The sequence below is a fragment of the Salmo trutta genome, chromosome 7 (assembly GCF_901001165.1).
Source record: "Salmo trutta chromosome 7, fSalTru1.1, whole genome shotgun sequence".
Taxonomy (NCBI): domain Eukaryota; kingdom Metazoa; phylum Chordata; class Actinopteri; order Salmoniformes; family Salmonidae; genus Salmo; species Salmo trutta.
Genome location: NC_042963.1, coordinates 11,063,328 through 11,075,922, shown reverse-complemented (window position 1 = coordinate 11,075,922; position 12,595 = coordinate 11,063,328). Strand labels below are relative to the sequence as shown.

The following is a 12,595-nucleotide window of genomic DNA, read 5'->3' as shown; positions in this document are numbered from 1 at the left end:
AGGGGAATCACTCTATAATTGATTTTCCATAGTTTTGTTCCATTTTCAGTTTCAAAGTGACTGGGTTTTGGTTTTAGCATGCCATTGAAAATGCGTTTGGCAACTTTCACCTCACGCAAAATGCTTTCTCTCTTAAACTGACAAAAACAACAGAATCAAGTGAGGTCGGACTGTTAGCCGTATTTAATTCATAGACTTCACTATGTGCTTTCTTCATGTGTAGCGTGAAAGATATGCTTTCTTCATGTGTAGCGTGAAAGATATGCTTTCTTCATGTGTAGCGTGAAAGACATGCTTTCTTCATGTGTAGCGTGAAAGACATGCTTTCTTCATGTGTAGCGTGAAAGACATGCTTTCTTCATGTGTAGCGTGAAAGACATGCTTTCTTCATGTGTAGCGTGAAAGACATGCTTTCTTCATGTGTAGCGTGAAAGACATGCTTTCTTCATGCGTAGTCAGCGAAATAAATTAAGCATTTTACCATAACCAGATATTGGATGTTAAAAATTCAACAACAACAAAAAGCTTTGAATTTCCAGAACTGATGTTCTGTCGCATAGGTTCTCTCTCCAGATCCTGCTGCCTTTCAGAACAGACCAGGGGAAACTATATGGCTGTTTTGCAGAACAAGAAAGTGTTTAAACATACATTTAAGAGGTCCATAATTATGTATATCTTTAAATGAGCAATTAAATGGTAATGAACACCCAGTCAGGCTGTTTTCCTACAGGGTACTGGCATGGCTGTTTTCCAGGTTATGCTTTATACTGTACTACTGTATATTCTATATCTCTCTCGGACAAGGTCGTTGAAAACCCAGCCATGATTCTGTGCACAGCAAACCAACCTCCTGTGGCCCATCGTCTTGTCTGCTGTATGTGAAGCACATCATTCTCTTTCTTTGATGGGAACTAAATTCATTTGGAATCAGATGCAATGTGGAGCATTAGAGTTAAATGGACTAATACACCACTAATAAGGGGCGGAGAATTAATGCTAAATCCTCTTATATGGCCATTACATTGTCACTTCTTCCTTTTAAGTGAATGGAGAGCCCAGCCATCATGTCATATTAACATGTATTACTGCATATTATTACATATTATTCCCGTGGTACTCTCTGTATGGAGTTTTGTGTGTAAAAAATAACATGCATTCTCCAGTCCACCACAGGAGGTTGGTGGCACCTTAATTGGGGAGGACACCCTCGTGGGAATTACTGGAGTGGAATGAGTGGAACAGTATCAAATACACCAAACACATGGTTTCCATGTGTTTGATGCCATTCCATTCACTCGGTCCCAACCATTATCATGAGCCGTCCTCCCCTGCAGTCCACATACTGGTTCTCCTTCTTGCTGAGGTCCTATTTCCAGAATGTGCATCCGGGCAGGGCTATATTAAGCTGTATGGATTGAGTGAGACGTAGCGAGGTAGTGTATGTTTTGGATGGAGTAGGTAGGTAGGCTTCAGAGGTACCACTGCCAACACATTCCCAGCCAGTCTGCTGGGGGCTGGCATGGGGGCTGGCAGTGGCTTCCCACCCAGCAAACAGAGCAGGACCCTAAAGCTTCAACGCTGGCCTCTTTCATATGGCCCTGTGTCTGCTGCTGTAGTGATTATGGAGCAATGCCCTGGTTGGTCGGTGCCTCAGCTAGTTGACTCACTCTCGGCTATTTCTAGGACAGGGACAGTGGAGGAGGGCCAGCCTCTCTAGGGCGTCTCTCATGCATCTTTAACTGGGATAAATAAGTAACGAGGGTGTTGAGGACTCCTGTTTTGTTTTTATCCGTGGCACAGAAAAGTGATGGCAGATGGGAGGGAACGATCTGGGGCAATGGGGGAGAGAGAGGGTGGCACTGTTCAATCCCCTCTAAACCATTTCAAGGAAGCTTAAACTGCCAGGGCATGTTGTTGAGATGATGGGGATGCCACCTTTAACTCTGATAAGCTGCCTTAAGCCAGGTGTATAAACAGGTATTCCAAAGGAAATACCTGCCACAAATCCTCCTTCCTCCTACAGTCTGAGGAGGCTGGCAAAGCCAGACTTAAAATAGGATATAATAAATCACTTGATTTAGTGCCTAACTTGAGTACTGGGTTAACTTAATTCTAATTAACTGAGCAATGAGTATGAGAATAAAGCAAAAAGGCACAATAAACAAATAAATACTAACACACACACACAGATAGATAGATAGATAGAGATATATATATAGAGATATATATATATATATATATATATCTATATCTGACTGCACGTTTTCACCATCATGTTACCACAATACCTTCTATCATTTTATCTCCGCATGAAACCAAGGATGGCCATTTGAAAGAGCATGTAGGTATGTACGTGGGTAGCTAATAGCCATGTTTAAAATGAAGTGTGTGACACTTGTAACAAAAAAAGATTCTACTTGTATTTCACAAGCCAGTGGATCATTGGTATGCCTTACAGAGCTGTTTAAATAATCCACAGTCATGTATTCCAGTGATGTAGGACGATAGCATTCTAAGCAGTTCCCCTCAGACTCTGCAGTGGCGTGGCCAAAACCCAGCCAGTCATGAATGATGTACTTTGCTTCACTGGTGTGTGCTAATCGCCCTTCGGCGGTACACAGGTAGTGTTGCAAAGAGAAAGGGAAACCCTTGTGACAGACATGGGACGGAGGATGTCAGGGGGGAGGGCAGAGAGTGAGGACAACGAGAGCAGACAGGAGCAACGAGCTGAGCTGCACGGTGGAGGGACGGAGGTAGGGTTGCTGCAGGGCACTCAGGCCTGAAAAAGCTCAGTTAGTCACCGATGGACAAGACACAGCACTAGTATGAGTGTCAGGACTTAATCCGCTGTCTCGCTCCCCTCGCCAGTCGCTTCCCCTCCCCAGCAGCCCTGTCTGTTTCTGTACACTGACACGCACACCAGCTCGCTCTGCAGACAGGTGCTCCTCTGGTCCAGCAGTGGGTCCAGTGAAGAGGGCTCGGGGGTGCTCTCAAAATAGACAGGGGCAAAAGACAACGCTGTTAAAGCCATCGTGACTTCTTCCAATCAAATGCTGTACAACCAGCCTCGAACCACTGTGACACTGAGTGACAGGCCCACACAGGCCACTAGTCGTAGGATACAGTGGGTTTTGTGGATGGAAATCAGACCGTGCTATAGGGATTCATGGATTTCAGGGTGTGCAGCTAGGGAGACCCCTGCTTGTGTTGCTAAGACCCCATCTGTTGAGAACAGATCCACTACATACGAGCAAGCTGGACCTCTAATAATCTCCATTATTCTAAACAAATTGAACATATTTCATGAATAATCCCATAAGGTAAATGACATTACATCTTGTGGTTTTAAAGTCAGACATCACTTAAAGCTGTCTGGACATCAAATAAGATTGAATATAGATAAAGGACCATTGCTTCAGAACGAAAATTCAATTTCCCCTTTTCGCAGGGAATTTGTTGTGGGAAGAAGTGGACTCACAGATGCCTAATGAAATCATTTGTCCACTGTCCGAGCCCGTTCTCTTTAAAAGCCTCATTTTCAGAGCTTTTCATACTCCGTATCACCAGATGAATCTGCGCATGCCCTACAGGCAGAAGGTCTGACTCCTTAACAGCACCGGCTCCCAGAAACATTACATTGGCACAGGGGTGGGTGGTTCTGGGATGGCTTGAGTGGCACAAAGGACATTTACAGTAACAACACGAACTGGTCTGGCGCATCCTGTCAGTAAGAAATAATTCTCATCCATTTAGTTAGTCGCCTTTTTTAGAGCAAATGACAGGTTATAAAGGTCTCTGAATAGTTGCATCCGTTGGGTCTATGCTGCCCTCTATAACATGGACTGCTCAGGAAAAGCATGTTCACGTGATCCATGCATATATTAATCATACCATAACACCTAGCGCATGAATTGTGATTCCACATCCACAATAATTAACAGACTTTTCTATCACACTCCGTACAGAAAAAGCACAGCTATGCACAACTATCTAGTTGTAAATGAAAATCCAATAGGTTATAGCGAAGCCAGCAGCCGCTAAAGTGTGAATCATTACAGCACAACACATTGACTCTCCAGGCTGTTCAGACACACAGACAGACAGACAGAGAGAGAGAGAGAGAGAGAGGTTGGAGGTGGTTGCTACAGCCCTGGCATCTACAATCGATCACCGGTTACCACTCTGTCAATGGAAACAAATGAGGCCACTCAAGGCATCCCTCTCCCCATCTCTTGTTCATTGTGCCTCTCACAAAACTTGTAATTATAACCAGATAACTGCGCTTAGAAATCAATCAAGCACTCTGGGGAGGAAGGAAAAACCTAAACATCATCCAGAAGGTGTGCTGCAGTGTACTGTAGCCTAGCGTTCAGGCCTGAGATGTGAGTAAATCAATCCGATGGAGTACAACATGTCACGGCGCCAGCCTGGAGTTTAATCTGGGTATTACAGCACCACTCTCCAGAGCTGAAGCCCTTCTGCAGGTTCAACCTCCGGGCAAAATAAATATGGACTAGAAGCAATTTAGAGAGGTGGGGAGTCTGTGGGAATTTTCCAAACCCAACAGTGAATACTGCTCAAATAGATTGTATGGAATATTAAATTACTGTCATTTCAATGTTTGGTGTAGTTGATTGTGCCACGTTTCTACCCTCAGTATACTTTATGCAGGGGTGGCACTAGTTGTTTGAATTCAGTCCCTATCAATTTGCAGCAACAATTGTAGACTTTGAATAATGGCATTGTTTTGATGCTCTTGCCCAGGTGAGTAGAGTGATGTAAAGACACAGTGAAGAAAAAAGGGTCCTTGTAAATGTGCATTGAAAGATTATTTCCTTTTAACCACAACACAAGTATTGAATAAATAACATATTTAACTGGAGAGGGATAATCAAGCAAGCGTGTTTTAATATTTCTAGTGAGGTCAACAGTCTCATTAGAATATTGAACATTTTCTGGCTGGCATATATTGGGCAAAGCAACATTTCCATTGTTGAATAATTACAGGCTTTAGCATGTTATTGATGCAACACGTTGGTGTTAATGTGGCAGTAATGAAGGTAAGAACATCAGTGAATAGCCATTGTTACCAAACAAAACAATCTACAGTACATTTTACCTCAGCATTCAAAAAAGACAAAGACTGAGAAACTAATAGCAGAATTTCAGAGCATCAATTCTGCATGCTTAAAAAATGTCCTGGTTAATCTCACGCTCTCTAAAGTGGTGGAATTGTAACAGAATGTAAAATCTTTTCATTGATGTTAAATGTCATTCATCCTCCTGAGAGGTGTTGTGAAGATCAGATATTCACTCTGATGTCTGTATGTAGAAAGATCCACTGTATAGTCCAGGAGCGGTGCAGTCCAAATAGCAATACTGTGAGTTTATGTAGTAATGTCAGTTACAGGACGGCTGTCTGATTGATGAATGATGCTCCTGGTCAAACCATGAAAGTGGGGCAGTAAAACAAACGTCCACAGGAAAAGGCCTTGTCAGATTTATCCCAGGACATAAAGGGTGTGGGACAGATGACTCAGCTGTGTGTGCTGTCAAGTTCACCAGTACTCCAGCCTCTAGTACATTCGTGCGAGAAACACACACACACGCATGCACACACCACACACACACACTCCTTTCTTCTCTGAAGTAAAAAGTAAGAAGTCCTCTCCTATCAGTGTGAAGGTCCTGCTGTCAGATTTAAGACAGTAATAATGGGATCTCACAGTGAGCCCTCAGAGAAAGTTTAACACTAGAGAGAGAGAGGACCACTGCTACGGTGGAATGAGAATCAACTTAAAGGAGAGGGTATTTTTAAATATGCCCTGCGGTCTGGTCTTACATTGCCATGCAGGGGGAGTCCTGATAAGACTGAGATGGTATGGACAAGCTCCGGCTGGCCTCACAACTAGGCACAGAGCACATGAGTCCAAATAGAGATTGCTGCTTCACCGCCATATAAACTGTGGGCATAGAAACACACCTGCAAAAAAGGACTCCTTTACAAAACAGTGTTGGGTTGCAATGCTGTTAAGATGTTGTATTAGCCAAGCTTTCAGTTGCTTCTCTGGGATGGCCTTTCAGTCACCACATGAGTAGATTACTGTCATTAACGCTTCACTTCATATGAACAACTCTCATTCATTCATTCCACTGGACCGCGACCAAAAGAAGGAAATTAAGTCTCAATACTTTGTCTACAAACAGGTTTCCTCAACACTCTAGCAGGACTCTGGAACAGAAAGGACCACTGTTTGGGAGGGGGGGGGGGGGGGGCTGGGGCGGGATGAAGAAGAAAATAAACTTCTCAAGGGTGACACAATGAATGCTTTTCATGGCCAGACTATTCTTCTCCCGAAGTCAGTCGGCATTCCAAAGGCTCTTTCTTAATGCAGGGCATAAAAAAACACGCCAAAGCACATTTGTGAGCTTTCTTGCTCTCCTTCCAGTCCTAATACCACATGCCAATCAGCCAGAATTACCATGGAAACCAGAACATGGCAGACATGCTCAGAGACACAGGGAGAATGGCTGATTCTGTTCCTGCCTTCCTTTCTCTAATACCCTGTATTCACACAGGGGGGAGTGGCGTGGTGCTGGGCTGTTGGCAGTCACGTCTCACGGCTAACCGGGGACATATGAGAACTCCCAATCAGACGACCCAGCTAACCGGGGACATATGAGGACTCCTAATCAGACGAACCATTTAAAGGTAAATGACACCCAAGCGAACCCTCAAGACTCCCCTTTGCTCACGGTTGCCAAATGGACTGTATGCAGCCAGGATGTGTCTGTGCGAGAGAGAATGAGGCCTGGGGATGCATGCAGAGCAGCGGAACTAGGAGACATTGTGTGTCCGCATGTAAACAGCTGGAGAGTAAAGCAGCCGGAACGGGTTTAACTGGCTGCTCCCTCACTCCTGCAGTACCTTTACCGACAGCACTTTGCCTTCCAACGTCTGCAACTATCTCAATCTCTCTTCCTTCCATTAACTTTTTTAAATTCCACATCCGATGATGTTATCAGCTTAATCTGCTTTGAATTACCTTGGTTAAAAAGGATTGATAGAGCTTTCTGTTGTTGTCAAACAGAGGGAGAGGAAACACAGAGAACGGGGGGCGGGGGAAGAGAAGAGATGGGGGGGAGGGATAGAGCCAGGAGGAGGAGAAAAAAAATGTCCCCGTGGGAACAGGAGTGAAAAAGAGAAAGTCAATGGAGACGGCAAAGTGCCAAGGCAAGCAGTCAGCTAGTGGTATATGCATTCATTAGAGAACTACAGGCTTCATTGGGAGGCCTGGGGGTATTCTAATGTTGTTAACATCAGATACAGGGACTGATTACTTTCCACTTGATGATGAAAGACAAATACAATGCCACAGGCCTCCAGACGGACGTAAGGGAGAAAAGCAATGCATTAAACATCCCTTTGATATGTGTGTGATTGTGGCAGCAATTCCATAATTGGTACATGCTTACACACAAATGTCCAATGCATGGCATATTCTAATGTGAGTTGTGATGTCATTATCTGTAGGAGAGAGGGGGAGAGAGAAAGAGTGTCTGTCTGTCTGTCTGTCTGTCTGTCTGTCTGTCTGTCTGTCGAGAGAGAGAGAGAGAGAGAGAGAGAGAGAGAGAGAGACTGGGGAAAGAAAGAGAGCGAGAGAGGTTGTCTAAATCCCCCTAAGCTATGTCTACACAAAATGGCACCAGGCAATGCACAACCATCAGCCAAAGCCGGCAGGTGTTACCTGAAACACTGTAAACACTGTCATACAGTTTATAACAGCAGCAGAGCCAATATCTGAGACAGGGCTGTTCCAGGGGAAGAGACATGAAGCCGAGAGAGATGTGGTTACTACTACTGCATCACCATCACCCCCTCCTGCTGCAGTCAGAGAAAGCACCAAGCCCAACACGGTACACAGCGGAACCAGCTGCATCAGCCACCAGAAGACAGTGATAAGTAGTGCTTGGACGTGATTCAAAAAATATAAGCTTAGGCTGCACTGAGCCATATTTGGAATTGGTTGGCATTACTGACACTACTGCAAACTCATTCTTCACAGGAATCAAATCTGCAATATGGCAAGCGTTACCCCCACCTCCGCCTGCCGGCCCACATACCAAGACAAGCACTAGATCAAATAAAGTGTAAGTAGCGATACTGTTGTGTGCTGTATACAGATGAGAAAGTGGACTGTGTATACAGTTTATGGCAGTGGTATTCAAAGTCAGGGTCGCAACCCCAATTGGGGTCGGGGTTATGACCCCAAGTGGGGTCGCCAGGGAAAATGCAATGCGGTCGCTCCCCCAAAAATGTAATAATCCTGAGCCAATAATACAAACATTTTTGGGAGTTAATTTGAAAAATACAATTTTATTGAGTAAATGTATTTATTGGTTTATTTTCATTTTCATAAGAGAAATAAATTGAAGGTTATTTGTTGATATAAATATCTAAATCTAGCGGGGGGGGGGGGGGGTTAAAGGTTGTATCAATAGATTTGGGGTAGGGTGTGGTTGAGAGAAATGCTTTGGAAAAAAATAGGGTCCCCAGAAATTCGGAATAAATTGAAATACCACAGGTGGATGTCATAGAAAGATAACACAACAAGGTATTTGGCATGAAAGGGATAAAGAAGCACAAAGTCAGTATAATGTCTTATTTTGACAGCTGAGGCACTACCTAAGAAAACAATGTCTAAATGATAACTTCCTTTCAGAAGAACACTGGGTGTTTCTTACCTTTCATTCCAAACTTCGAACGTCGGCCATATTTGTTGATGAGAACAAACAGGACAACAAGAAGGACACAGGCAAATCCAGCAAGGCCCACAGCAATAGACACCTGGAAGACGACAAGACAGGGCTTAGTGAGAGTAAGTCTCACAATAAAGATATCTACCTCTAAAAAACTGAATAGCCAACAGTCACAAAGCCTACAGTAAATGCAGGGCTTGTGAAAACTGGATTAGTAGTGCAATGTAACCTGTTACATCTAGGGGGCAGTAATTTCACGGCTGGATAAAAAACGTACCCGATTTAATCTGATTATTAGTCCTGCCCAGAAACTGGAATATGCATATAATTATTAGCTTTGGAGAGAAAACACTCCAAAGTTTCTGAAACTGTTTGAATGGTGTCTGTGAGTATAACAGAACTCCTATGGCAGGCAAAAACCTGAGATGCTTCTGTTCAGGAAGTACCCTGTCTGAACATTTCTTGCCCTTCTTTATTATCTCTGTCGTTTACAAAGGATCTCTGCTCTTACGTGACAATTCTCACGTCAACAATGGAGTCTCACAGCCCGGGAAAAACAGGAATGATGTCATTCAAAGCCCTGGCTGAAGCACACGAGAGCAAATGCTGAGTGGTCAGTCAATGGACTAAGCCTTAGGCGCGTGACACGCCCCGCCCCCGGCTTTTGGTTTTTTCCTCAGTTTACAGACAGGCAGATTCCCGGTCGGAATATTATCGCTTCTCTACGAGATAAATTGCATAAATATTGGTTTTAAACAGCGGTTGACATGCTTCGAAGTACGGTAATGGAATATTTCGAAATTTTTTGTCATATTTTGCGTCATGCTCGTGGCCGAGATTTAGCGTTGGGATAGTGTCTAGAACGCACGAACAAAACGTCGCTGTTTGGATATAACGATGGATTATTTGGGACCAAACCTACATTTGTTATTGAAGTAGAAGTCCTGGCAGTGTATTCTGATGAAGAACAAGCAAGGTAAGAACATTTTTCTTATAGGAAATGTGATTTTGGTGAAGGCTACACTGGGTGGGTGTCTAAATAGCTAGCCCTGTAACGCCGGGCTATGTACTTACATTATTGCAAAATGTGCTTCATCCGAAAAGCTATTTTAAAATCGGACATATCGAGTGCATAGAGGAGTTCTGTATCTATAATTCTTAAAATAATTGTTATGCTTTTTGTGAACGTTTATCGTGAGTAATTTAGTAAAATCACCGGAAGTGTTCGGTGGGAATGCTAGTTCTGAACGTCACATGCTAATGTAAAAAGCTGGTTTTTGATATAAATATGAACTTGATTGAACAGACATGCATGTATTGTATAACACAATGTCCTAGGTGTGTCATCTGATGAAGATCATCAAAGGTTAGTGCTGCATTTAGATATGGTTTGGGTTTATGTGACATGATATGCTAGCTTGAAAAATGGCTGTGTGATTATTCCTGGCTGGGTACTCTGCTGACATAATCTAATGTTTTGCTTTCGCTGTAAAGCCTTTTTGAAATCGGACAGTTTGGTTAGATAAAGGAGAGTCTTGTCTTTAAATAGCTGTAACATAGTCATATGTTTGAAAAGTGTAAGTTTTCGGATTTAGAGGAGTTTGAATTTCGCGCCCCGCCCATCATTGGATATTGGAGCAGACGTTCCGCTAGCGGAACGTGTAGATGTAAGAAGTTAACTGAAAACTGCCTTTATACATTCTCCGCTGGCAATAACAAAACAAAGAGAAATCAAAAAGGAGAAGCCCAAAATGAAGTTATACTGAGAGAAAAACCGTCATACGGTATAATTAGGACCTCCAAACAATTGGAAGTCGTCTCTCCTCCCATGTCACTGCTCTCTTCCCCATTAAAACCTTCAAATGAGGAAATAATCTCCATCCAGTCAATTACAGCACAAAGATGAGCGAAATTACATTTTTAAGAAGTTGTTAAACACAGTGGCCAGAAAGGAAAAGGCAGATAGGAGCGAGCTACAAGGCGAGGGAGTGAAAAAGAAAAGAAAAGGATTAAAATAGCTCAAACTGAAGCCTCTTTTTAGTTGTTGTTCCCAGGAAAAAGAAGAAGTTGATGTTCTGTATACAGGCGGTATCTCCACTAGATTAGAAAAGCCACTTATTTGAGCACCACAGTGTTCTCAAACTCACCCCGAATGTGTCCTCTTCAGGCCTGTGTGTTACTGTGATGGTCGGTGTTGGAGTCCCTGTGATGAAGACAAAACAAACACTATTTATGAAAGTACTGACAGGCAACCGACAGTTACATGTGCAGTATGTCCTGAGTACCTAACATGCAGTCTACACAATCATTCTGAACAACTAGCCATAGGCATAGAGATGCACATACAGAGTAGGAATCCATGATGGGAGGGGAGAAGGGTGGGTATGACCTACAATGTGTACCAGATAAACGAATTACAGCACACACACTCACATTTCTTGCAGCTAACTGATGTTATGCTTAATGCTTTGTAAACTGTGTAGAGTCAGTTGGGTTGTTGCCCTTCACAGATCTGCTTCCATTTCTGATGCAATGAGACCTTTTCAAGTCTCTCATCTGTATCCACTTCTATGGAGACACTAATGCCCCTGGGTTGTCCTCCCATCATGCTCTCTGCTAACAGGCTGCGGTGCGAAGCAATGTGGTGTAGCGGAACGGAACCGAAAAGAACAGAACAGCGCCGGGTGTTTCTGACGAGCCCGTCTGTCCTGCCCGGCCTCTTCCTGCCTTCCTACCACCAAGTGGACTCATCCAACATCATTTTGAGCACTGACAGTAACAATCTGTCACTCTTTCCCTTACGCGTTCAGGATTTATTATGCGTGGAAAATCCCAATGAAGCTCTGGCGTGATGTCAATTTGAGGGCCTGGGGATGAAGGTCAGTGGCTGTGCTTGCCTCTACATTTACCTCCTAAATTAGAACAGATTAAAGACTAAATGAGCCTGTTGGTCCTCCAATGATAGAGGTGTCTAGCTGTAACCTTGAGTCTTACCCAGCTAATGTAGGCAGTATATGGTGGCAACAACATTTTGGAATTAGGTTGGTGAATATCAGAAGATTAAAATGACATCAAATGTAAGCTCCTATGACCTTTTTGTTGCTCTGCTTATTAAATAGATGTCATGGTACTATTTATGTCACGGTGCTATTTACATATTTCCTGGTACTATTTCTTGTTGACTGTCTGAAAAGAAAAATCACTTACCATAACCCCCTAGAGTTGTTTTAATCACCTTTTGTTTCAGTTTAATCTGTGTGTTTGAGCTAGAGACTTCCAGGTTCTTGCATATCATGGTACTATTTCTGGTTGACTGTCTTCTAAGATCACTTACCATAATCACCATAATCTGTGGGAAAAGAAGACAGAAGAGGAGTCATCAGTGGCGTCTTCAACCAATGTGTACATGCACAGGGCGTGTTCAAAGAAGAACACCGTTTTTACTCTCCACTGTTAAAATAGAAAGACTCAAAACACCATCATTGCGTAGTAAAACCATGACAAGTAGTGCAGGTGTTTGAATGTAAACACGATGAAGGTGTTACGATACACTGAACGGATTTCAAAACAGAATGGAAGTAGTCTGAAACAACCAAAGTGGTTCTTCAATCTGAATCATTGTGTTTTTAAGAGAGTGATGTGAAAACACTTTCTGGTGTTTCAGTATACGTAAAAGGCAGCACCAAAACACACAAATAATGTTTTGGCAGACAGTATCTCTCATACAGTGTAATCAAATGTTTTTAAATTGCAAATGGTTAATAGCATGAATATTGATTATAAACATTTATTTAATTTTCAGTTAAAATTTTGATTATCATTTTAAGGAAGACGC

General features: G+C 43.0%; 1 protein-coding gene across 7 annotated transcripts in view; it reads right to left on the bottom strand.

Annotated features, from left to right (window-relative positions):
* The window catches only part of ntrk3a (neurotrophic tyrosine kinase, receptor, type 3a), a 254,558-nt gene that overhangs the window by 110,166 nt on the left and 131,797 nt on the right, over positions 1 to 12,595 (bottom strand). For 5 of the 7 annotated variants that reach the window (XM_029757958.1, XM_029757959.1, XM_029757961.1 and 2 more), the window contains exons 9-11: positions 12,095 to 12,109; positions 10,908 to 10,963; positions 8,746 to 8,848 (exon numbers count right to left, since the gene is read on the bottom strand). In XM_029757958.1, the coding sequence (XP_029613818.1) occupies positions 8,746 to 8,848; positions 10,908 to 10,963; positions 12,095 to 12,109 (174 nt within the window). The remainder of the gene's footprint in view (positions 1 to 8,745; positions 8,849 to 10,907; positions 10,964 to 12,094; positions 12,110 to 12,595) is intronic. The other 2 variants (XM_029757960.1, XM_029757966.1) reach the window with 1 other exon arrangement.